Here is a 27,291-nt window from a genome sequence, read left to right as displayed (position 1 = left end):
GCAGCTTCCAGCTTGTCGACCGCTTCTGCATCTAGCTTCGGAAGATCCATCAGCGCAAGAGCATCCTCTATCTCTGACTCATGGGTATCTGATGTCTCTTCGTATAATTCCTTATAAAACTCATAAAAACATTAGTTTATATCCTGTTGTGTTTCACAGGTCTCCCCATTCCTAGCTGTGATTGCCCAAATCATGCTCCGCTCAGTTTCACTTTTGTATAACCAGGCTAGCAAGTGTCCAGGTTTGTCATCTTCGGCATGCTGTCATTCCACATATTTCCTGTAACTCAACTTACCCAGTCTATCCCAGTGTGCCAAGCATTCCTGCCGCAGCGCCATAGCCTCTTGGGCGCTCCCGCCGGATGGGTCACTCTGACCGTTTATGGCTTCTAATTTTGTTTTACGCGTCTCTATTGCAGTCTGAACCCCATTCGCCTTGGCGATTGCAGTCCCTCTGATAACCACCTTGAAGGCTTCCCATAACGTTCCCGCTGACGCCACACTTCCCGTGTTAAAACAATCCTGCACCCCTTCCCTTAACTGTTCCCGGAATGCTTCGTGCCTCAGAGACTCGCTCATAAGTCTCCATGTCGGGATGCATGCTCTCGAGGGAGAAACACGCCATGTGAACACCAGCGGGGCATGATCTGACAATACCCGTGCTTTATATTCCGCTTTATCGAATTCACCCAGGGTGTCCTCACCTGTGAAAATATAATCTAATCTCGTGTAAAAAGCTTGGGGAGCGTTATAATGCGAGTATCCGTGAGTGTGCGGGTGTAGAGTCTGCCATATATCTGAGAGTTTAAAAGCTTGCAATAATGGGGGGCGTGGCTTGGAGCGCCATCGATGTGGCTGCTCCCCTGAGGCCCGCCGTGCGAAGCCCGCCGCTTCTGGGCCCCTAATGCGGCTCCACACCTCGATACCGGAGCCCAGCTGATCCCAAGGACGTCGGAGGACCTGGGGCCCATGCAGGCTGAAGCGGGGACCGTGACGCCCGACGGGGACGAAGTTATCCGCTCCGGCTCCCCGAGCCTTCCTCAGCGACGACTCCCCAAGATGGCGGCCGTGCTCGTCTCTCGGCCCAGGAGGGCGGGGAGAGCTTCCTGAAGCCGCATCCAGACGCGGCTCAGCTCCTCGAGCGCCCGGGGCGCGGCGGAGCGACACCAGACCCCCGGACTTCTCCTCCGGTGGTCTCCCCGAAGCGACCCTGGCGCTGCTGCGCCGCCCGCGGGGGGCCCCCGCTTCCCGCACTACCAGTCCAAACCTGCACGCGACTGCCTGACGAAGGACGGCACGGACGGTGCCCATCAGGTAGGGGCTGCTGGGGGTGAGGACCCGGGTGGGGGGCTGGCCTCCCACCCCTTCGAGGCCACACGGGAGAAGCCCTCCGGACCTGCCACAGCGCCTGGGGTGGGGGCCGCGCCATCACCACCCCCCCTCCTCCGCCGGGCTCCTGCCTCCGCCCCTCGCTGCCCAGGACCCGGAGATCCGGACCCCATACGCCGCACTCCTGGGGCGCCCCGGCCCATACCATCATCTGGGGCCACCGCTCAGGCCCGAGACCTGGAGGTCCCCTCCCACTACCATCCCCACCAGGGGATCCAAGCCTGGGTCCACGGAGGAGGAGCGGTCTAAGCCGGGCCACGTTGAGTGACCCACAGCTGCAAGCCCGGAGAAGAGCCTGATCAACGCTGCCCGCCTGGAGCCCCGGCCCGGGGCCCTCTCTGACACCCCCCGAAGCGCCTAGGCTAACCCCCGGGCCTGGCCGCATTTCCATCCCGGGCTACCCCTGACTCCGGAGGGGTAGCCCCCTTTGGCCTCAGAAGCGACCCGACTGCGTATCTCCTGGGGCGCCCCGGCCCACTGCATCACCCGCTCTGCTCTCTCTGGCCTAGTCCCAAGTGGGCGCACATCAATCTATCTGCCCACCGGAACCTACGCCCCACACATTTGCCCACCACCAAGATTTGGAGAGCTCACCCCCTTATCTGAAGCCACTGTGCACCGGCCAAGCTTGGAACCAGCATTCCCTTTCCTCAATCAAGAGCCTTGACGCTCATCCACAGGGTGGGCCTTCCAAACCATCTCCCCACCCACGATTCGCCAACATGTCGAGACAGTCGAAAGCTATTAAAAACGTGGACATTGCTACCATGCTCACCGCTCCTGACAGGGGAAAGAAACCGGACTCAGTTACTCCCACCCCAATGATCTCCCAGGAGGAGGGTGACACCCCAGCTACCAGAGGTGTGATCTACTGGCGTTTATGGCAGACATCAAAGCCGAGTTTCGGTCCTGCATGTCGGAACTCACCTCCAAATTGGAACAAACGGACCACAGGGTGACCGAAGTGGAGCAAAGACTGAGTGAGATCGAGGACCGCTCCCAAGACCAAACAGCTGCCATGGGAGATATTCAGCAAACAGTAAGAGCCCTCCAAGACAGGTGCGAAATCCTCGAATACAAACAAGAGGACCTGGAAAACAGAGCTCGTCGGAATAACCTCCGAATCCGGGGAGTTCCGTCCTCAGTCCCCGACCAAAATCTTGCAGGCTACATAGGAGACCTCTTCCAAATCCTCCTCCCACAACTAGATAAATCCCAACTGCTGCTGGATCGGACTCACAGACTGCGTCCGCGTCGGGGAGTAGACTCCGACCAGTCCCCGGATGTCATAACGAGAGTTCACTATTTCTCCACAAAAGAAGCTATCTCCGCTATCAGTCGGTCCGGAGATGATCTCTCCTTTCAAGGTCACCCTCTTCAAATTTATCAGGATCTCTCCCTCTCAACCCTTCAGAAAAGAAGGGCTCTCCGACCTTTAACCCTCTTCCTCCAAGAGCGTAAAGTCAAATACAGATGGCTCTTCCCCACAGCACTGCAATTTTCTTATAATGGCTCCCTCCGGAGAATATCCCATTTAGAAGATACCGCTAAAATCATGCAGACATCCTCCTCCCCGGAGGGAACTACCGCCCCAGACTTGGAAGCCTCGGGGAGCCCTACGTCAGCCCTCCCTCCCCAACCCAGGCGTCCTCCATGGTCCAAGGCCTCCCGAAACAGGAGAAGATAACCCGAGTTCGAGCGGCCCTAGATGTCCTCCGCTCCTCCGGCGTCCCGGACGCCCAACGCCCTTTCAGCTAAATTCAGAAACAGTAACTCCGGCCCAACACAGTCCTACGTTCGCCCGGCGCGGCAGGCTTCCTTCACGGCCTATGCCCCCCTCCAAGGTCCGCTTCATCTTAGAGTCCTTGGATGCAAATGTTACTTTGCCAGACACAATTGGCCCTGTTGGCCTGGGGTGGGGTTACACCCACAATGTTTCCCACCCCGCTAGTTAAAAAGTTGGCCTCCCGTTGGGGGCCTCTGTTAAAACTGCAAGTGCGGTACAGATCACCTCTACACCCTCTTCACGATGGCAGCTAATGGACAACCTGGAGTCCCCCCTCCATCCCCCAAGCAAGGAACCTCTGGCTCCCCGATCCCGGAACACCAGACGCTGAGATGCCTTTCCTGGAATGTTAACGGACTCAACTCTCCCCCCAAGCGCAAATCGATTCTCCAGAAGCTACAAGATGAGGAGGCCGGTGTGGTGTTCCTTCAAGAGACTCATCTCCTCCCGGCAGACTTTGGCCGGCTCCGATCTAGCATGTATCCACGCCAGTTCTTCGCCTCAGGGAACTCCAAAAAGGGGGGCACAGCAATTATGTTTCGGAAAGACCTGCGCCCCCAGATCTTGGACTCCATGATGTGCCCGGAGGGCCGCTTCGTGGCCATCAAGTGCCTCCTGCTGGGGGACCTCTACACCTTGGTATCGGCATATGCACCCAACTCGGGACAGGCAACTTTCTATGATTCCCTGGGCTCCTTCCTCTCAAGCTTTGCGGAAGGCCAGACAATAATCGGAGGGGACTTCAATGGGGTTCCAGACCCCACTAAGGACAAATCCAACCCCCCTGCTCTTGGCGAGTTCGGTCAGGCCCTCAGTCTGCTGCGGCTCTTCAGAACCCTGGAGGTGGTGGATACATGGCGGGTGCTTCACCCCACCGAGAAAGACTACTCTTTCTTCTCGGGCATTCACCGAACTTATTCCAGAATCGACCTCCTTCTATCTTCCCCCCAAACTCTCGCCCTCGCTAATGAGGTGTCGATAGGCCAGCGAATTCTATCGGACCATGCTCCGATAATAATGGAACTAAGCATTCAGAACACCCACGCCAAGGCGACACGCAGATGGGCGCTCTATGACCCAATCCTCAATGATATGTCAATCAGAGACAATATAACCACCACCATCAAGAACTTCTTTGAGGAGAACCCAGCCGCAGACACCTCCCTAGCCAATAACTGGGATACAATGAAAGCTGTAGTTAGGGGATCCTTGATAGCCCAAGGCGTAGCTTACCATCGAAACCGGAAACAAGTCCGTCTATCCCTGGAGGAGGACTTGCGAGCAGCTGAGGAAGCCCAGAAAAAGAGTGGCTGGTCTCCCAAGACACAGAGAGCGCTTCGCTCGGCCAGGAAGAAACTGGAGGCCCACTATGCAGAACACACTGCGCAACTTTTGGCGAAGACCAAACAATTTTACTATGCCAAAAGCAACAAGGCCAACAAGTTGCTGGTGGCCAAGCTAGCTAAAACAAGACGGACCAACACAATTATAGGGCTCCGGGACCCACAGGGGGTGATACATCACTCCGAACAGACGAAACTACAACTAGCTTTGGACCACTTAACCCAGGTCATGACAGCACCCCCCCGAGATCGGTCAAAGCAGGAGGCATACCTGCGGAACGCAGCCCTGACGCGTCTCCCGGACTCCACACGAGAGCAGTTGGAAGCCCCAATAACAGATGAAGAAGTTGACGGAGCCATCAAGGCCCTCAAATCGCGGGCCCCGGGCCCAGACGGATTCTCCCCGAGGTTCTATAAGATATTTAAGCTCCAGCTTATCCCCCACATGGTGGCCCTTTTCAACTCTTTCCAGGTCTCGGGATCTGTAACCCCCACAATGCAAGAGTCGGTGACGGTCCTCCTTCCTAAGCCGGGGAAAGACCCGAGAGATCCGGCGTCATACAGACCCATCGCCTTACTGAATATCGACGCCAACTTGTACTCGAAGATTTTGGCCAACCGCCTGGCACTTATCCTCCCGGAAATAATCCACCCCGACCAAACAGGCTTCATTCTTCACCGAGCAGCAGGGGACAACATCCGGCGGACTCTGAACCTAGTGAACATCGCCCACCGCGACTCCCAAGGCCTTGCCTTAATGGCCCTGGACGCAACCAAAGCCTTTGACAGAGTCGATTGGTCCTATCTGGAATGCACCCTGGAAGCATTTGGGTTCGGCCCCACAGCCCGAGCCATGATCCTGGCGAACTACAAGCAGCCTAAAACCATCCTCAGGATCAATGGCGCCCACTCAGCCCCGATACCTCTGTCTTGTGGGACAAGGCAGGGCTGCCCACTGTCACCCCTACTCTTCGCCCTCACAATGGAGCCCTTCGCCCAGAAGATCAGGCGGAATGAATCCATTAAGGGACTTCAGGTGGGCCCGTCCCACCACAAAATCGCTCTTTACGCGGACGATGTACTATTGACACTCACGGAAGCCAGTACCTCAGCGAAACACGCCCTGGCCGAAATAAAGGAATTGGGGGAGGTCACCGGCTTTACTGTCAACTTCGCCAAATCAGTGGCCCTAGGAATCGGCCTCCGCCCAGAGGAAAAAGAGGCGTTAACGGGTCTGTGCCCGATTGAATGGCGGGACCACTCGATCCCCTACCTAGGAGTTCTCATCCCAGCAAACCCAAAGGAGACCTATCAGGTGAACTTTCCCAAACTGATCAAGGAGCTGGAGGGAGACCTGAAGCGCTGGACCACGCAAGAGATCTCACTAATGGGCCGGATCACAGCTGTCAAAATGAACCTGCTCCCTAGGTTCCTCTATGCCTGCTCATCTCTATCGGTGCCCTTCCCGACCCAGACCCTCCACGACTTACAGAGGAAGATATCGAAATTCATATGGAAAGGCAAAAAGGCCAGGATCCCCCACAAGACCCTGATTGGTAACGCCAGGCTGGGAGGCCTAGGGGTCCCGGACCTGCAGGCCTATAGGGCAGCGGCGCAACTGTCACACCTACATGCCTGGCAGTCGAGCACAGCCCGCCCCAGATGGGTGGAACTGGAGCAAGCCCAGCTCCCGCTCCCCCTCCGGTTCCTCCCTCACATCCAACCCTCTCTCAGGGCGCGCTGGAAGGACATCCTACTGACAACGAAGCAGACCCTAAGCTCCTGGGACTGGGCTCTAAAGCAGAAAGGAATCCCGAGGGGCCGAGGCCCCCTTTCGCCGATCTTTCACAATCCCGACTTCTCCCCGGGATCTCTCCCCCGCAACTTCCAGAATTGGATAGACGGGGGCCTTGAAACCCTGGGGCAGATGTACTCCGAAAACAGACCCCGGACCTTCGAACAGTGCAAGGAGACTTTTCGGCTTCGAGAGAGGGACAGGTTCACATACTGCCAGCTCCGCCACTGGTGTTCACACCCCCAGACCCTCCAGGCGGCAACTCGCCCCCCGACTCCACTGGAGCTAACCCTCGCGGATCTGCCGGCTAGAGGAAGAACTTCAGCCATATATAGATGCTTCTCGGGGGACTTTCTGGCGGCAAAAACTCGATCCATGGCTCAGTGGGAGGCGGACCTAGGCCATCCGTTCGATGACCAAACTTGGGTAGACATATGGTCCCGCACCCACTCCTCCTCCACCTGCGTCACCAACAAAGAATGTGCATACAAACTCACCCTGCGCTGGTATTACCCCCCTCTCAGACTCCACCACATGAATCCACAAGTGGACCCCGCCTGCTGGAGAGGCTGCAGTCAACCAGGCTCTTACTTTCACATGTGGTGGACATGCCCCAAGATCCAGCAATTCTGGACCAGGTGTCTCTCAGCCATTGAACAAGTCACCGGCTCCGCCCTCCCACTGGACCCTGAGACAATTCTACTGGGGATCCCGGTCCCCGGAATCTACCCCCGCTCCGGCAACAGGGCTAAGCTCCTCACACAATGCCTCTTGGCGGGCAAGACAGTTCTGGCCCGTTTCTGGAAGTCGCAAGACGGCCCCTGCCTAGCCCACTGGTGGGGAAAATTGTGGGACATTTTAATAGCGGAAAAGGTCACCGCTGCGAGAGCGGGGACTCTGCACCGCTTCCAGAATGTATGGGCTCCAGTGCTGGACTATGATCAGCGATTTCCTGCAATGACGTTCAAGCCAATCAACGCCCGTTGGGCCCTGGGGGACCTGGAGAGTACGCACCAGGCGGGGGTGATAGACTGAATCTCTGGCCCGGGAAAACCGGAATGATGGGGGGAAAGGGACACAAAGCCAGAATCTTTTCTTTGCAATGTTATACTGCCACCCGATACTGTTTGTAACCTATACTGCCTTGCTATAAATAAACATATTTAAAAAAAAAAAAGCTTGCAATAATGTGCACAGGGCTTTGGCAGACGGGGTGGGGTGCGTACATTTGTCATCTAATTGTACGCTTAACCCTACACTAGGCATATCAAAGTCCCCTGCCCATATCAATGTGCTCCCTCAGTATGTATGTTATTAGCGGGTATAATGTGCGAAAATAAGCTGCAGTCTCTTGGTTTGGTGCGTATGTGTTTATAATACAGAATTCTCTGTGTTCGACCCAGTCCCGCAATACAAACATCCTCCCCTCTTTATCCTGGAACGTGTCGAGCACTCTCAAAGTAACCGTCGGTGCCACCCAAATTATTACGCCCCTAGCATAAGCCGAATATGGCGAGCCTAACGTTGTGCCTCTCAATTTTTGAGCGAGAGCTGTCTGTTTCTCTTTTGTGAGATGCATTTCTTGCAAGAGTGCGATGGCAATTTCCTGACGCCTTAGATAAGTCATAAAATAGTAACCTGGAACGTTAGAGTCTGCAACAGTTACATTAAACGTAACACGATTAAGTTCCCCCATCACATCGAAAGATTCTGGCATGCGCCATCAATCTTAACAGTCAAGTTCAGCATGTTCCATGTGGTACCATAGGCTAACTCCCCTTTAATTTCCCCAACTCCCTCTCCCACCCCCCTACAGCAACCCCCCCAACAATAGCCCAGCTCAGTGTCTTGTGCCCATGCCTCCCCACTTCTCGCCTCTGTCCCAGGTTCAGGTCCTGGTGCGTAAGGGCCGGCAGCCGGATTTGTAACCGCTAGTATCCAACCACTGCAATCTTGGGTGTAGGACATTTCTATGTCGTGCGGTCTAAAGTAAGCACCACGTTGTTGGCTCCTGAATTTAACATCTTTTGTTTTCTGAGGCTTGTGACTCCAGGCTTCTGCAGTCCCGTAATTGTTATGGTCTTCTGCATATGGTTACTCTGACTACTTTGATCGGCTTCTTCTCCGGTTGGCAAATTCTGCATGTCCATCCATTTGTGTGCGTCCTCGAGGTTATCGAAAAAGATAGCGTGCCCCTTGTGCATCACTTTCAGTTTAGCTGGATACAACAGCATGTACTTCTGATTAGCAGCCCGCAGTCTCCTCTTGACCGCTACATTGCTCATTCGTTGCTTTTGAACCTGCAGGGTATAATCCGGATATGCTGTTATCGTGGCCGACTCTCGTTGGATCGTCCCACATTTCCAAAAGTGCTCGAGGATCTTTACCCCATCACAGTATTTCAGAATCTGGGCAATTATTGGCCTCAACGGGGCTTCTGGCGGTGGTTTCTTGATCAGCGATCTATGCACCTTTTCTACCTTAAGGCCTTGACTGAGGGCACCTGGACCAATTTCTTGTTGCATCAGGGTCTCTATGTACTCCTTCGGGTTTGCTCATTCTTCTCCTTCCGGGAGCCTGATAATTTGTGCATTATTGCGTCTAGCAAATTACGCACTTGTTATTTCAGTACCCCGACTTCTTCCGTGGTGTCGTTTAGGCCACTTATATTCTCCGCCACTGACTTCTCAAGCATTCCTGTACGTTCAGCAAGTGCCCTCACATCTTGTCTGAGCAGGTTCACATCAATGCTGATGGTGTTTATTTTAGCCTCCAGAGACTCCTTCAGAGATGCTATCACCGCGAAAATCTGTTGATCGCCTTCCACAAGCTTCTGCTCCCTTTGAGATGTTGAGGTTGCTTGGGCAGGACTCTCCACTGGGAGCACCGTCTTGGTACATGCCTCCAAGGTGAGCTGTTTTCCTTTGCTCTTTCGGGGTTTAGATGCCATGATTTATCACTGTCTCGTGTCTCTGCACCCGTGATGGTGTTTGTTCAAACCAGGCGTAACAATTTCACTGCTCGCCACTCTATTAGCACAGGCCAGTTTTGCCGCACCCACTCTGCTTGCTTCCTGGAGTACCTTGGTATACGAGCTAGGTGCTACTTGTAGCTCAATGACCAGTATCAGCAATATCCACATTTTCAGACCATATCAAATTGGGCGGTATTTTCGGCCAGTTCATCTCCAGGCATTGCAAGTCAAGGTGGATGTGGAGCAGTGGGTCCAAAGGACAAAGCCTATAACGCCACTCTTGACGGGCTCCCTCAAGGTTCTACTCCACTGTGATGCTGTCAGAAGCAGGGCACTTCTGGCAAGTATGGAAAGCACCAATTAGCTCCTCCACTGTGGGCCAACCTTTGTTTAGGATTATGTCTCTCGGATCAATTACTGCAACCCGGGATGGCTTCTAGTGAAGGGTCCGATGGGTGCTGCCCGCTATGCTCCAGTAAGGTGACCTCCACACCAGCCTTTTGGTTTAGCAAGAGAAGCAGCACTACATAGGTTTTTGTTTGGGGCCACTCAGCAGTATGTGTTGCAGTATGCTTTAGCCTCCTGTGACGTATGAACGTAGGGTGTTAGCAACTGGCCAGTGCTTGTGTACTTTAAACATTTAACAGCAGGATGCATTAAGCCATTGGAGCCTGTGTCTCATGTTAGACTTCTTCCTCAGGCTGTATTTGTGCTACCACCTGTTGTACGTTGCTGCACAGGGCTGTAGAGCGTGGCCTATTTATGCTGACTGCCAGTGCATGTTGTGCTTTGGGGCCGGCTTCTCCCTCCTTCTGGTCCCACGTTGGAAACTGAAGCCTGTTTCTGTTGCAGTCCGTCTCCGAATGCGTGCTGGGGCCTGCTTCCCATGGGGTCCGCTCATCCGTTGTGCACAGGGCCAGTTACCCCCACGGTCCGCCTCTTCTGCACCGAAGCTCGTTTCATGAACAGAGCTTCTTCCCTCTACGGTCGGCCTCCTCCAGGCTACGCACATGTTTACCCCGCAGTCTGCCTACACTTTCTTCCGAGGCCGACCTTCGCAATAACCTGCATCTATTGTGCTTTAGCTTCCTGCAGTTGCGACATGAACGCTCCCTGGTGCGCTTAAGCTTACTTCAGGGAGGCGGGGTGTCCTAGCCTCGCTTCAGGCCACAAGCCTGCTGTCCTTCTTTGTTCTGGGATCTATGCCCTGCTGACAGGGCATCACTGCACGCCAGCTAGTTTCCACACCTCTACAGGTCATGGGCTGACACCGCCGCTCACACCTGCAATGCTTGTCGTCTCAGCGTACTGCTAACTTTTAAGCAGTCTCCTCCGCCTTGATAGGGCTTGTGTCCCGTTGACTAGCACCCGGCTCACCTGCTGCGCAGAGCTCCGAAATGCGTCAGGCTGGACCATCTAATTGCCATTGCACCTTGTGGTCGTAATCCCGAGCAGCTGACTCTCCCTTCTCGCCGTATTCGGATCAGACCTGCACCGCTCCTTTGTTATGCAGTGTGCCGGGGGTCTTGTGTCGCGCCATCCATTTTGTCTCTCTGCCGTCTGCCATAGCCTGATTACTTTTAGCCCGTTCTCAGCGATCCGCCATCCACTACTCTTTTACTTGCTGTTGACTCTTCCAGCAAGCTTCATATGTTGATAGCATCCTTTGCAGGGGTTTTAACCCCCTATAGTCCTCGGTACAAGACGGATCATGTCGGATCACAGGAGCTCAAACAGAAATGCGTTTCTACAGCATGGCTGCTGGCCACGCCCCACCAAACAGGTCACATTAAGGCATCTACATCTGTCTCAGGCTAACCTAGACATTATACAGGGCGCTAGGAGCGATGCTACCAGGAGCCAGTACAAAAGCAACTGGACTAGGTTCTGCCACTGGGCTTCGTCAAAGGTGTTTGCTCCATTGACGTGCACTCTGGACGATGTCCTATCCTTCTCGGCACACCTTGCAGACTCAGCGGTGCCAGTGGACACATGTCGCACCTGTTTGGCGGCAATCAGAGCCTACCGGAACTCGGAGGAGGGGGTATTTTCTTCCTCTAAACCGGTGGTTAAAAGACATCTGGCGGCCCTCACCAGGCTCTACCCGACTATCAAGAAGCCACACCTGGTGTCGGACCTTAACCTAGCCTTGGGCGCTCTGGCTCACAAACTATTTGAACCAATGGCATCCGCGGACATCAAGCTAGTCACTTTTAAGACAGCCTTACTGGTGGGACTTGTGTCTGCGCGCAGGGTCAGTGAAATCCAGGCACTCGTGGCTTCAGAGCCTTATACTACTTTCCACAAAGACAAGGTGCTGCTTAGAACGCACCCCAAATTCTTACCAAAGGTGGTGCCCTCTTTCCACCTGAATGAGGCGATAGTGTTACCCACTTTCTTCGCGTACTGTAAGGACGTTGCTCGGAGGGTTCTGCACTGTCAGGTGTGCTCTAAAATTCTACCTGGACAGGACACAAAGCTTCCGCAAATCGGAAGCTCTTTGTCACCTTCGGTGGGTCAAGGCCAGGCTATCAAGCTTCCAAAGCCTCCATAGCAAGATGGATGGTAGCGGCCATCATGGAGGCATATGAGGGGCAGCACAAGCTGCTTCCCACAAATATGCATGCCCACGCTATCACAGCCAAAGCTACAGCTGTGGCTTTTCAGAGGCACATTCCGTGGCAGGTCATCAGCAGGGCCACTACGTGGGCTACGCCTTCGGCCTTCTGCAAGCACTACTGTTTGGATGCCAGCTCCAGCATTTGGGCAGGCAGTGTTAACGATCTTGTTTTCTTATGAGGGTCACCTCTCCACATTGGGGCTACACTCAGTAGTAATCGCCCATGCAGTATGGAGGAAAGGGGACGGGGACATAGGAGTAATTATAAGTTACTCACCGTAGTGACTAACGTACTCCTAGTCCATAGTCCCCTTTCCTCCATACGTCCCACCGTTCTCCCCCTTAATAAAACTGCTGTCATTAGGCAATGGTAGTATTGTCGACGTGTCAAAGGGGACTGAAGACAAAAGACAGTATCCGGGGAAAAGCGTGTGGAATTACAAAGCCGATGCCAAACCCAGGAGCTCTGGTGAAAGCGGTCTGCTCACGTTGACGCGGAAAAGAGGACTGGGGAGTGGCCCTAGTGGGCAGAGTCAGGGGAGCGCATGCTCCCAGGGCCGCTATCACACGCGCCTTTAAATTTAAAGAGGAAGAAGATGTTTTCTGGTGAAAAAGATTCCATCTCCCGTTCCTAGCGAGGTACAGACTATGGACTAGGAGTAAGTTAGTCACTACGGTGAATAACTTATTATTTCTAACACATGATTTGCTCATTCTCATCAGAAAGCAGAGTTCCCTTCCCCTAGCTTTATCTTGGCATCCCTCTGTCGGGTTCACACTTGCCACAGTTCACAAAACTGCCTTCAGACTCCTTATGTTCCCTTCTTATCCAAGTTCAGATCTTAGCCCCCAGTCAGGCTTTCCTTAAAGCCCCCTGCCAGGCTACACACAGTTCTATTAACACACTTTACTTTGCTTTCATTCTTGTCAATTTGTCAGAGACTTTCGATTGTACAAGGGGTTTGACTCGACCCTTGTATGACTCCTCCGGCTCCTCATGCTGGCCTCTCCTAATGCCTACTGGTACTTGTAGTTTCAAGAAAGGGGACCAGCTAGAGTCCTTCGAATGAGTGCCCACGTGGCGCCTGACCACTCTGCAGCTGGTAAGGTTGGAGGGGTTGTTGCTTAATGGAACTGTGGATCTCTACGCTAGAGCATAAATCTTGATTTTTGGTGATTGAAGCAAACAGCTAATGATATAAATCCAGCAAATGTATGCAGATATGCACATCACACATGGGGCAAACAATTCTGACGTAATGCTAAATAGACCATGGTATAATAAATACATCCTATCTCAAAGCACACAATTGTGTCACTTTCACTGAAAACTGAACTTGGATTACTACAATCTTATATGGTTAACACCAGATCCAGCGCCAATGTACAATCAGATTCCAACCCCAAAACACATTCACTCTGCAGCTGGTCCTTCACTGGACTTTCTTTCAAGCTTTCAAACACAAGATCTTTGTTCAAAAATTCATACAATGTTGCTGTTCGCAACCTTGGGCTCAACACAGTCCGGTTTGCTATCTGCTCTCTCCGACAAACCGGCTCTGCTGAACCCGTTGGCTTGTCTTGTCTCTGGAGTCAAGGACGGTACCACGGTAGCAAGCACGCCTCCCCGCCTGGGTTATGAATGCGGGAGGCCCTCGTGCACCGTTGACATCTGTTACACCACACGCCAGCTTTAAATCCCGGTCTTCGAGGGCGTGGGTTGAAAAGGGCAAGGCGCCCTTCTCTCCTTGTCCTCTCATGTCTCGCCGCCTTTCTTCTCCGTTTGAACTGGAATAGCTGCTTCCTCGTGCATTTGGCCTTGCTTCAAGTATGTTCTTGTGCTCTGCCTTTTATCCCTGTGGGAAAGGGCAGTCTGGTGTGCGTAGTTATTGTCAATTGCCTGACCCCGCTTGACCCTTGTGTTAGGACATGTCAACCGAACGGCTTTGCTGTTAGTCCATTTTCTGTCACAGTGTGAGAAAATGTTTGTGTAGGAAAAGAGGGGTGGTTGGTCAACTTGGAAAGGTAAGATTTGTAGGGGTTGTAAAATGAATAGGGGGAATGGCGGGGAGGGTAGTGTTTTGTCAAAACGGACTGGGAGTTCGGGAAACAATAACCAGAGTGACGTGGAGAAGAATGACTGGGAGTATTCAGGTACGCAACAGAAAAACAGGTACTCTGGGGGATGTAGTTTCCAAGTGCAGCAGGGTTTGGGTTCCTATTGGATTTACCAGATTCAGAGGGGTTGTTGGATTCTGGTAAGGGAGATTCTTTGGGTGGAAAGGAGATTGAGTTGGAACAGCCTATAAAAGCCTCAAGGACTCTTGTCATCTTCCCCGATTGAATACCGTGCCTCACCTGGGGCATTCCCCACGAGCATAACCCTGGGCTCCCCTACCCAGTTGATCGATCCTCCCTCGCTCGTCCACCCCCAGGGTTGGGATCTGAGAGCGCCAGCCCTTCCCTGGCTACCTGAATAAGGGATTCTCGAGCTCAGGTTTCTCAAACCACAACAACAGCATACATTAAATCGTGATGCAGAAATAAGTTATTGAAAAAGTGAAATTCTTTGCAACTTTCAAACTTTGATGTGAAAGCGAACACTTTGTGAATTATATGCTCATTATTCGATGATTAGACTGTGATTGCTGTTTGTTTTGTAACACTGCTTTTATCTCAACAGGGTCTTTTAGATGATCGAATGGATGTAGTAGATTTCCTCATGGAGCAGCCTAACGTGGTTCCACGAATAAATTCTGCAATACTTGACACAGAGCGGAGCTATCTGAATTTCATATCCCGAGCAGGTAAAATGTTACCAGTCTCCTAGCAACGATACACAGCATGTTGATTTATTGCTTTCAGGAAGAATCAAGATCTACCACCTTAGCACCAAAGCACTTTTTTTCATGTTATTTTTTTGTCTTCTAGTATGTATGTTTTAATGCTATTTGCATGACATAAATTGTAACATATAACAAGTAGTGTACCCATTCAGTGTGGTATGATGTGCCATCATCACAGTTGGAAGGGTAGGCATAATTTACGGATATATGTGATAAAAAAAGAATGAGACATGAAGTACTTTGCTAAAAATTGTAACTTAATTTTCAGACAGTTGTCAGTGAAAGAATATTGTACTTGCTGGAAATTATAGAACAAGTTGACAGACTCACATTTCTTCTATGTCATGTTTCTGTTTTAAGGGATAGTGATGAGATGGTTGACCCACATCGGTCCTGAGTGGTTCACTAAGCGGTGATGTAAAAGCTGTAGACTACAGGATGAGAAGAGGTGGCATGCTAGCGAGAAGAATGTCCCCCTAGACCAAAATAAAATAAATCATTGTCATGGACGTAGCCATTAGCCACATGGATCTTATATGCCCCCTGCTCATATGCCCCACTAGTAATATACCACTCAGGTACATGTACAATCAGAGAGGTTGAACCCGGGGAGAAACACTCACAGTGCCCTGTGACGAATCCAAGGATATCGCTCCTTCTCTTAAGAGAAGAGATCCTTCTCATTCCTTAAAAAGAGAACATGGTCATAAAGACCCCACACCTTGCTTTCCTCCATCAAGTCAAAAAGTACATATACCAATATACGTTTTCAAAATAGAGCCATATATATGCATGGGAATAATACTGAGTTGAGGCTTCTTTGGGATGATAAGAACAGAATGGAGAACCACAACAAGCTGTCTTGTCTATTCTCCATTGTCAAACACCAATGGCACATTAAAGCGAATGAAGGACACGCCTTTGGTGGTGAAAGCCAGACGAGAAGCAGTAGAAGGAGACTGTAGAGAAGGAGCCAAAGGAGTTGTAGAAGAGAGAACACTGGGGCACGAAGAAAGCAAGGCGAGAAGTTTGCGGCTGACCCACAATTGCTGAGAACTGCGAAAGGCCAGTACGGGAGCACAACAGTCAGGAGAAAGGCTTTGCTGGGTGGTGCAGCTGTCGACTCACGAGGCACGGCGAGCCTCACAACCTACACTATCGCAGAGAAAATCCACTACCAAGCCAGAGGCTGGTGGGAGGACGCAGAAAGCATATTCCGAGACGGCTGGAACTCCAGGGATCAAAGACCCAAGGAAGTACGGCAGTCTGCCATGAGCCCCGCATTCACGGAACCAAGTACCAACAAAACAAGTAGCCAAGCGGAACCCTCAAGAAGGTGTTTACCGAGGCAGAGGGATTCTGAGACATAAAAGGAGTGATGGCTGAACAACTGGTGGGTAGCAGTAGCAGACTAGGAGAAAAACATCTGTATAAACCCCAAGCAGCTGGTGACAAAAGGGCATTGGCCAACAGGGGACGTGACAAGCCAGGCTGGACAGGAGAGTGAACACAGATTACATCGGAAACCAACGAGAATAAGTAGGCAACCTGAGCCCTACATAGCTGTCCTCAGCCCCACACTTCATTGTCCCAATATTTGGGCGAATTCCACCAATTGGCAAATCCCTACCCAAAACTACTAAGGAGAAGAAAGTAATTAGTGGAACAGAAGAATTCCCCATTGGTTTGAGGTGGAAAAGATCCGGGGAAGAGGATTGTCCCCCGTGGCAATTTTGACCCAAGAAAGTTAGAGGGAGGGAAGGATCCCTCTAACATGAAGACTGGGGAATGAAATATAAAAACCACTTGGAAACTTGGAACTTTATTTTGTGCACTGTGTGGAATTTTGATTTGTGTATTGAGAAGAGAAATTTAAGTTACAAGAGACATTCCCTCACTGTAGTGGAACTCTTAGTGTAAGGGCAGGAAATATGGTTTTTGGGACACAATGGTAGAAATACATTACTTTTGACATTCTGGCACGGACACTAGTTTGTTGAGGCAGGGAAACCCCTCTTAGATTTAGGGAAAGTTAAACATTTTTCCAAACCCATTTTTTCTTTAAATAGGTTTTTGGCAAGAAACATATTACCAGTGTCGATCTCCTTACTTATGCACCCTTAGAGCCCATAAAGGGGTTCCAAAAAATATTGATATAATCATGTACACAAATATGACCCCACTAGGTGCACGGACACCCTAGGAAAGAATGTATTAAATAGGAAGAAATGTATATGTGAAAATGTTACAATTTACTATATGTTGAAATGTGTATAAAATACAGTGAGTTGCCAAAAAATCCAGTTCTTTGGGAGAAACTCTAGCACCCTTCCAGGATCCAAAGAAAAAAATAGTTGTTCCGGTAAGTACACTTTATATCGTTCTTTTCTGAGAGATTGTCTTACAAAAAGTTCTCCATAGTGGATAATGGGGCAAAGCACAAGGTTGAACTGTAGTTGTGGAACAAAGTTAGGTAAGTCTGGTTTTGCCCCGCAGGCGTAATTTCAAGGGCAACCGGCTCCGAGGAGACTCAGGAAAGACCCTCCCTAGAAGTGTGCTGGAATAATGTTTCTACCAAGTCAGATGCAGAGGAAAGGCAGAAGAGCAGATTTTAATGTACTCCTCCTTCCCATGGTGTCCTCATCTATGATATCCACCTCCCAGTGCCAGCTGCTCCTCAAACTTTTCGCCACCAGTGCTGCTCTGCATTGGTTCCACCTGATGCCTCTTTGCGCCTCGCGCCTGGCATGACGTTGGGCCAGTAAAGAGGCACTGTGCCCTGTGACTTCAGTTCCTTTTTTCTGTGCACTCGCCTCACTACTAGGAATCATTTAATCATGGCCGAATTTGATTGCTACTTCTCTTGTATTAGTTGTGATGCTGAATCCGACAAGGTCTTCGATGTTTAAACCCTGCATGGATTACGGTGTCGGGTACCCTTGTCGAACCTGCATCACATATGCCTTCACTGCCTTGGTGAAGGCCACGAAGCGCAGGACTGCGCTTCATGCCATTCGATGCACCCGAAGGCGCTTCGAGTGAAGAAAAACATTTCACCTTCCTCTTGTTAGACACCTGAAGGTGTCTCGCCCGCTAGTCCCCGGGGGATCTGTCATCCAGGTGGCCAGGACACGGCCATTGCATTTGGATCCAGTTCCTGGGGGTTGACCAGTGCGGGAGGATCACATGGTTGAGGGGTCTTTGGGGAGTGGGACACCGGATAGTGAGACGTGGTATCTCCTTTCCTGTAACACCTTTTCCCCATCCTACCAGGTGTGTGATACTTAGGAACTCAACCGCGCGCTCCCTTTCCCGATGTGAACACTTTCTCACAGACAGTTCACTGTGAAAGAAAACGGACTAACACCCAAGCCGTCTACCTGACATGTCCCAAAACAATGGTCAGGCAGAGTCAGGTAATTACTGATCATTACACACACCTGACTTCATCACACTTCCCCACACAGAAAAAAGGCGGCGCATGAAAACCCACTCTGCCTTGCTCAGAGTGTGCTTTCATGCTCAAAGCACATGAGGTAGCATCAGTTCCAAGATGGCAGTTTAATACGAGGAGAAAGATGACAAGACCAGAGAGGGTTGCAAGGAGGGAAGTGCCCCTGACCTTTTCAGAGAAAAAAACGTTTTATTCTCGAAGGCTTGTGAAAGTAACATAAGACCAGGAATTAAAGCTGAAGAAACCTGCATTGTGTGTCGAAGGTAACCGGCGCTCGCTCATGTCGATAGCCAAGGTGGGAAGGAGCGTTCGCTGCCTTGGTTCTGTCCTTGGCTCTTACAACAAAGCAGCGCCGATAAAGTCAGCAAAGCCGGTGAGTCACAGAGACTGATAGCAGACCGGTCTGTGTTACAACCAAAGTTGCAAGCGGCAACATTGTATGGCGAAATCTGAAGAGAACAGTGTGTGAAGCGTATGTGACGAGTGACGCAAATATAATTGAACGTCAAAGGAGTGATTGTATATGGTATCGATCTTGGCTTCAAAAGTTCAGTGTGGTCGTGCTCATTCAAAGGTCTCAGTTAGATATCCAACTGAGAGGTAGCAAATGTAAAAAGGAATTGTGGAATCGAAGTGGTCCTGCAACTGGTCAAGCTAAATCCTGTGAACATTTGAAAGTCTTCGATAGTTTTTTTTAAAAACAATTTTTATTGCATATTCCAACAAACAAAACCAATACAAACCAAACACGCAGTGCAGATGTCAATAGTACAATTTTCACATTGTTCATTACATAATTTTAGTCACTGCTCCCCTTATCCCACCCCCTTTACGAGCCTATTTATTCCACTCCCTCTGTATCCACCCCTCCTGGTGGAGTCTCATTTTCAGTGGATTCTGTCAGATCTTGTATCGTTCCAAACAGTTCCGCTATCAACGATTTCCATGCCATCCGGGTTCCCAGCTCTTCCTCTCCCCCTATGTTACTTGCCTCCTGCCATACCATGGTCTCCGCCTCCGCCCACTTCTGCAACTCTTTCCACCACTCCTCCACCCGTGGCCTATGACAAGTCTTCCATCCCATGGCAATCCTCCTTTTTGCGAGCACATATGCTAAATCTTTCAATTTATTGGCATGATTAAGTTTCTGCGATCTGGGGAACCCCCCCCCCCAGCAAGCAGGCTCAGGCTGAATCTATGACAATAGTGACCCCCCTTTCCGTTAGTTTCCACGCTACTTCACCCCAGAAGCACTCAATCACCGGGCAGGACCAGAACATATGTACCATATCAGCCTGTTCTTTGTCGCATTTGGGACATGTTTGTCTTCCGGCATTTTCAAACCTCCATATCCTCAGGGGTGTCATGTATGCCCTGTGCGTAATATATAATTGTATCTGTTTTAATCTTGCATTTCTTGACACCTTTTTGTGGTACCCCAGGGCACGTTCCCACATCCCGTCCTCTATCGGGGCTCCCACCTCCGCTTCCCAGTCTAGTCTTAGTTGCGCTAATTCTTTCCCGACCTTAGACGACGACATCTCATACAATCTAGAAATCTCATGCCCTCCCTCCGCTATATCAAAGATCGTGTCTATGGTAACATCTGGCTCTTCTTCCAGTACTGTTTCAGGCCAAGTTTTCTTAATTTGCTGCACCATTCTATGATATGTAATATATTGGCCCACGTGTAACCCCATTTCCTCTCCTAGCTCTTCAAAATTTATGGTAGTCCCCTCCCGCCAGATATCTCCCATTGTTACCAACCCCACCGATTCCCAGTGGTTTCTGATTGTCATTCGTAGCTGCTCATCTCCCCCAGCCAACGCAACCAACGGTATCTGCGGGGAGCATGGGACTGGGTTTTCCATCATCTGGCATGCTCGGCGCCACATCCTCCACCCAAGCATCATCATCATTTTAGGGCGCACTTTCATTTCTGTCTTGGGCAGCCAAATCATCTCTTTTAAATAAAATGGGGCACAATCCGTTCTAAACAACATGGATTCAGGGGTTGCTTCATCTGTGAGCCATTTAGCGACATATTGCAGTTGGCTCTCTACGTAATAGACCTCATAGTTAGGCAGTTTTATTCCCCCTTTTTCATAAAAGTTCTGCAGCTTCCATAGTGCCAACCTATTCCTGGTGCCATGCCACAGGAAATCCCTACACTTGCTGTTCAGTCTGGTGAAGAACTTCTTAGGTATCAGGTACGGAATGTTCCCGAAATAATGCAGGAGCCTGGGTAAAACCACCATCTTGAGCATTGCCCCACGTCCCATCATTGCTAGAGGCAACTTCACCCAGAATGTCATACTCTTCTCAATTTTCTCTATGGCTACCTCGGTATTGTGCCTATGTTCTTCTTCCACCTTGTGGTACACATCTATCCCAAGGTACCGAATAGTCCAACAGCCCAAGGAGTTTGCAGCACCAGTAACCGCCGACAGGGATCCCCAACTGCCTAGCGGGAAAATAATAGATTTCTAAGGATTCACTGCTATGCCAGACAGCCCTGCATACCTATCCATCACCTCCAGGATGTACTGGAGATTCTCCTCCGGGTGCCTCAGGTACAGCAGCAAATCATCCGCATACAAGGAGATCAACTGTCGCTCCCCTCCCACCTCGATGCCTATAGTATCATACTGTTGTCTGAGGTATATCGCCAAAGGCTCTAAAGCTAATATGTACAGCATAGGGGACCATGGGCACCCTTGTCTGGTACCTCTGCCTAGTTTCCATCTCTCGGAAATCACTGATCCTGTTTTGACTCTGGCCAACGGTTCACTATATAGCATCTTTGCCCATCTTATGTATCCAGGCCCCATACCATAGCCCATAGCACGCCAAGGCTGCCAGCAGCCATGGCCACTTGACAGAATCAAGGGCCTTCACAGCGTCTAGGGACACCATTGCCATTTCACCCTCATTCCTGCTCCCCCATTCACCAAATCGATGGAGTCGTCTATGATTATGAGTTATGTTCCTGTTCGGGACATAGCCCGTCTGGTCGGGGTGTATTAGTTTGCCAATGATTCTTCGCAGTCTGCTTGCCAAGACAGCCGTCAATATCTTGCTGTCCTGGTTCAGCATTGACAATGGTCTAAGGAGCCACAGCTATGCCCAGGCTTGTTAGGTTGGGAAGCGGTATTATGATCGCTTCTCTAAGTGATTCTGGCAGCCGTCACATCTCAAACGCTTCATTTAGCATATCCAACATCGGGGAGGAGCACTTCTGCTTTGTACACTTTATAAAACTCACTTGGGAACACGTCCGCCCCTGGGGTCTTACTAGTAGGTAGCTGTCTCACCACTTCTTCTAACGCCTCCAAGGTAATCGGTGCATCCAGCTCCTCTCTTTCTTCAGCACTTATTGTAGGCAGACCTATGTCTTCTAGTGTTTCTATTATTTCTTCATAACTGCTTCTCTCCTCATCCCAGTATAGTTCCTTGTAGTAATTTGCAAACTCCTGATTAACTCCCTCCTGGGTGTCAGCTACACTGCCATCTTCTCTTGTTATTGTCCTAATGGTGGGTCTGGGGATCTCGCTCTTGTATAACCATGCCAAAAGCCCTCCTGTTTTATCTCCTCCCGCATGCTGTCTCTCTATATATTTTTTATAGTTAAGGTTACACAGTCTATCCCATTGCTCCGCACATGTCTGCTGCAGTTTAAGTATCAGCTCCATGTCTCTTTCAGTATCATCTTTCCCCCTCAGCGCCTTTTCCAATTCCCTTTCTGCTTCATGTAGCTCGACCAGGATCCCGCCTTGCAGGCTTTTAGATTTTGCTATGGCTACGCCCCGCATCACCACCTTGAAAGCTTCCCATAGAGTGCTCGCTGAGTCCACGCTACCCGTATTCACCTCAAAGTAGTTTATAATCTCCTATACCTTTCCTAAACAGGGGATCCTTAAGCGCCTCTGCCCGGAGACGCCATGTCGCAATCCTTGCTCTTGGGGGGCAGTATTGCCAGCCAATAACCAGGGGCGAGTGGTCTGAAAGGACCCTCGTCTTATATTCTGCCTGCACCGTCTCCATCAATATTTCCGACGTGGCAAAGACATAGTCAAGCCTCGTATGCAACTGTTGCGGGGCAGAATAGTGCGAGTACTGCCTTTCTTGGGGGTGTTTCATTCTCCACACATCCGCCAGACCAAAGTCGTCTAGCAATGTCTGCAGCGCTTTAGCAACCGGGGCAGGTCTCTCAAACTTCCGATCCGATCTGTCCACCCTAGGGTTTAGTACACAGTTAAAATCCCCACCCCAGATCACCGCACTCCCCATACACTTGCTAAGATTGGTACTCAGGGTTCTGGAATATGCTGCCGTATTCTGGTTGGGGGCGTATGTATTCACAATGCTTATCTTCCTATTTTCCACCAATCCCCTCAGTATGACCATCCTCCCATCTGCTTCCGCAGTTTCCTGCAACAAGTGAAATGGGACATGCAGCGCCAACCAGATGAGCACTCCTCTAGCATAGGCAGAATATGTCGAGCCCGCCACGACCCCTTTCCATTTTTTCACAACCGTTCCTAGCTTTTCCCGTGTCAGGTGAGTCTTCTGCAGCAGTGCAATATCTACCTTTTGTCTGCGCAAGTACAACATAACCTTGTTTCTCTTTCGATAACTATTGAGGCCCCTGAAATTCCATGTAATTATTTTAAGGTCCCCCATGGCTTGTTAGAGTTCCCATTCCCCCTCCCCCCCACCATCGGTGCATACCAGTTCCCTCTCCCGTTCTTGTCTATATAGGCTCGTTCCCCAGTTCAAACTACCCTTAACTACAAACACCCCAAACACCCCTCCCCCTCCCGCCACCCTTCCCTTCCCCAACTTCACTCCCCCCAACAGTTGCCCAGCTCCATCCCTGGATCTCGGGCACCCCCACATCTAGCACTTTCTGGCAATAGCCTGTACTCGAAGCTCAGCAGGGTGAGGTAGCCCTAATGGCTATCCTGCTACTTCTACTCCTATTTGGGGGGTAAGGTACCTGTGTTCTGCCGCTCCTATTTGCCACAATTCAACCACATACTAGTATCCAATTTACTTATGTAATCAAAGCTCTATATTCCAGTCCACTGCCACTCAATAGAGTCAAGGATATCCAAACCTAGCCTCCGCACTTCCCATCCCTACTCATCTTTTATTGTTTCTATCGAGCCTCTGCTGGGATACCTCACAGTGTATACCAGTATGCATGAACTGTCTCAGTCACTTATCTTGTTCTCCTTGGGCTCGTGCAGCATCTTGTTCCGGGCAGCCCTGTAGGTCCAGCCATGCGGCAGCCTCCTCTGGGGTGTCAAAGAAGAACATTCGACTCTTGTGTTACACTTTCAATCTTGCAGGGTACAGAAGCATATATTTGATGCCAGCCGCACGCAGCCGTCTCTTCACCGCTACATAGCTATACCTCTGCCTCTGGACCAGCATTGTATAATCTGGATAAGCTGTGATGGTAGCCGAGGCTCTATCTATCGTTCCCCCTTTCCTGAAATACTCAAATCTTCTGACAATCTCTATAATTCAAAATCTTGGCAATAATTGCGCGGGGAGGTGCTCCGGGTTTTGGTTTCCTCGTGAGGGCTCTATGTGCACGCTCCACTGTGAATCCTTGTGAGAGTTTGTCAGTTCCTATTTCCTGCAGGATCATATTCTCCACATAGTCTGTAGGATCCTGGCCGCCTTCTCCTTCCGGCAGACCAACCACTCGAATGTTGTTCCTTCTCGCTCTCCCTTCCGCCTCCTCCGCACGGTTCTTCAGGTTAGCCACTTGTTGCTTTAATATGTGGACTTCCTTTGCATTATCAGTGCTGGCGGTCGTGTTAGTTTTGACAGCACTTTCCAGGCTACTTGTTCTGTCCGCCAGCGCCCTGACATCTTGTCGCAGCTAGTTGACATCTATCCCCTCCGCGTCGATCTTAGCCTCTAAGGAGGTCCTTAAATCTGCCATTGCTATCCCCCAGGAATCCTTTAGTTCGTTTATGGCTGCCATTATCTGGTGGTTTTCAGTCCCAGGGGGGCTTCCCGTGGACCCACTTGCGCCCACTAGCGCTGACGCAGCTGGAGACTGCAGTGTCTTGGCAAATGCCTCCATCGTGGGTTGCTTGCTCTTGCCTTTGATCACTCTCCCAGTCATCTTGTGATCCAGGGCAAGTGTCCCTCACCGCTCCGTCCATGGCACAGCAAGCCAGTTGCTCTGTTCCACCGTGTTGTCTGCGGGTTACTACTGAATCTAGTCATTATTTCGGGGTGCCCTCTTTGATTCCTGCGCACTGAGCATTGTGCTCGAGTGGGTTATGTCCTCCTACATATCAGTTAGCTCATCTGCCTCCCGGCGCAATTCCGCACTTTGCGCCTTCCAGCATCCGCTCTTGAAGCACAGCTCCTTTGTTCTGTGGGCTATCTACCTTCCCCCAGCGCCTCGGGGCTCGTGTGGCGTGGCAGCCACGCAGTCGTACCCCAGACGGTGCAGGAAGTCCTTCTCGCTTCCTCTGCCTCCCACACTTTCGTCCAGCGAACACAGTGGCGCAATCCACCTATATCAGGCGCTCCACTGGACACCTTGATGTCCAGTACTACTACATTATTGTCTGACCGCAGGCTCTAGGTCTCCCCTATGTCAACACCAAGGATAGCTCCCCCTCGTTGTCAGCAGCGCCTCGTTACAGGTGTCTCCCTTCCAGCTTGCCTGCCGTGAGGGAGAAAGTCCTGCAAGCAACACCGGTCCTGCTTTCCATTTATTATAGGTATCGTTTGTTATTAAGGCAGCAAGCCTCCAGTCCTCGCTCTCACGGGCGCGGGTGCTTTTGCCGTGCAATGGTGGAGCTTCGTCTCAAGGTGACGATGGTAGCCCCTCCTCCTATCCGCCACGCCGCAGAGACAAAGGAAATGTCTTCCAAGGAGCTGCGCAGCTCCCTTATTATACGTGGCCCGGTGCCCAGAGTTTCAATGGACTCAGCGAGTCCTGGCACCATAGTCCGCACACATGGGTGTCTTCATACGCTTTCTCAGGCGCCCGACACACACTCATGGGACCTCCGCTTCTTTCGCTAACGCTCGGCAGCTGTCTGCTGCCTGGTCTCTCAGCCGCACCTCCACTCTTGGTACGCGGCACCGGCACATGCACTTTGTCTGCCCTCGCGGGCCGCAGGGAGCCGCTCTCCCGATATCCCGCGCTGTTGGGGGGGCCGCGCAGACTCCAGTCACCGGCCCCCAACTTCTCCACACTCGGCCATCGCGGCCACAGCCGGGGCTCACCCGCACTTTCGGTCTCCTCAGGCAGCGCGACCTCGCACCAGGTCGCCGCTCCCTTTTCAATCGGCAGGGATCCGATTAAACTCCAAGCAACAGTGTATCCTTATACACGCCGCATTACAGTTCGTTCTGCCAATCCAGCATCCGAGGCCGCTCGCCCATTGTTGTCTGACATTTTAGATACACTCTATCAGGGTCGCCGAATGTTGCAGCGTCAGTTTCCTTGTTGTGGCTCACACGATGTGCTCAATATTTCCAGCAGTGGCAGGGCATCTATTCACACGCCCATGTTTCCATTATTGAAGTAGGATGATCATTTCCAGCATGTGCAAGTACGGATCAATGTTGGATCTCCGGATCAGCTCCCCTCAGGCACGTCTTGCTACATGGCCAGTTAGCCACGCCCACTCAAGTCTTCGATAGTTAATCCGAACTGAAATTGGTCCGAGCCTGGCTGAGGAAGACTAATTGTAAGAGGAAGGATCTGAGCCCAGCTGAGGGGGGGATTAGGGTGAACCGTCAGTCACATGAAAAAGAATATTCTCTGAACATTGGAGAAGGGGATCTGAGCCAAGAAGAGGAGGATCCAGGGTGAAGAGTGAATCACCCAAATTGAGTACTTAGAAGAGGAAAGGAACTTTTTGTTTATTTTGGTACAGCAAGCCCTCAGAATCAAGAGACTTAGATAACTAAAGGGACTTGGCACAGAAGGACCTGATGCTGGTAATGGAACTGTATCCTTGTACCAAAGAAGCCAGAGATTGTGCTACGCTCAAGCGAACCGCCTTGTCTCGTGCTAAAAACGTGGGAAAGGGAGGCCAATGGCCTGAACATCCTGACATATCATTTTTGGGAACACTTCCTTCTTTTTCATAAACACCATCCCACAATATTCGTATTTAGAGGTAAGGATTGGCAATAGTATTTTTTTTTTTTAGTTTAGGCTCTATTATTTTGACGAGACTCCACTAGGACTACATTATTATTTGATGGTCGCAGCTTGCTCCCATCTGTAGATTTAGGATTAGATAGGCGTTTTTCACACCCTTGTTGAAGTTCAATAAACACCCTTGAATTGTGGTCACTTGTGCTGGTCTTACTGTTGATACCATGCCTTCCTAACACTCCAAAAGGAAAAAGGTGATAAGCTGACCTTTCCGAAGTCGCCAAGCACAGACCGAAGCACAGAGTAACGGGCCTTTATCTGAAAGGACAAAAAGAAGCACTGCAAGGAGATTGAGATCACCTGGTGGTTCTGCTTGTGTAGTATTGGCGACATGTACAATATAGCATCTTAGAATGCAGTTCATAAGTGCAATTGCACATTACCCCCAAACAAAATGTTGTAGTGAACAATGCTCTGGTCAGCGCCACCTCTCTCGGTGGGTCAGGTCCATGATTTTCAGCATATCATCACACACCCCTCAACATCAAACGCAAGTAACAATTATGCACAACGATCTCTATCACTTGCCTTGGCCGTGAAGCTTGTCAACATTGACCCTGTAAAAATGTAGTGTACTTCCTTATGGCTTTAAATCTGGGGAGGTTGTGAGAGCATTCAATAGTTGCCCCCCAGTCAATCCGTATGCCCTCCTCTATGTCCATCTCTCTGTCGTTTTGTAACACTTCGGATTCGGCTAAACCCCATCTTTATCTGACATCCATTGTAGGATAAGTGGACCCCTGGGACACTTCCAAGATATCGCTATCCTTCTTTTTGCCAATAACAGTAGACAGTGGGCTATCTTTTTCCATTGTGTCTTTTTCTTGTTGCCTGGTAATCTACCCAACAAGGATCGGTTATGGTTGTAGGATCTGT

General features: G+C 50.8%; 1 protein-coding gene across 2 annotated transcripts in view; it reads left to right on the top strand.

Moving 5' to 3' along the window:
- UGGT2 (UDP-glucose glycoprotein glucosyltransferase 2) overlaps window positions 1-27,291 on the top strand; it is a 1,923,861-nt gene that overhangs the window by 722,313 nt on the left and 1,174,257 nt on the right. For both annotated transcript variants that reach the window (XM_069639785.1, XM_069639786.1), the window contains one exon: window positions 14,590-14,713. In XM_069639785.1, the coding sequence (XP_069495886.1) occupies window positions 14,590-14,713 (124 nt within the window). The remainder of the gene's footprint in view (window positions 1-14,589; window positions 14,714-27,291) is intronic.

This window comes from Ambystoma mexicanum, chromosome 7q (genome assembly GCF_040938575.1).
Source record: "Ambystoma mexicanum isolate Mex_15411 chromosome 7q, UKY_AmexF1_1, whole genome shotgun sequence".
NCBI lineage: Eukaryota > Metazoa > Chordata > Amphibia > Caudata > Ambystomatidae > Ambystoma > Ambystoma mexicanum.
The sequence above is the reverse complement of the archived record's forward strand: the minus strand, read 5'-3'. Positions and strand labels throughout refer to the sequence as shown.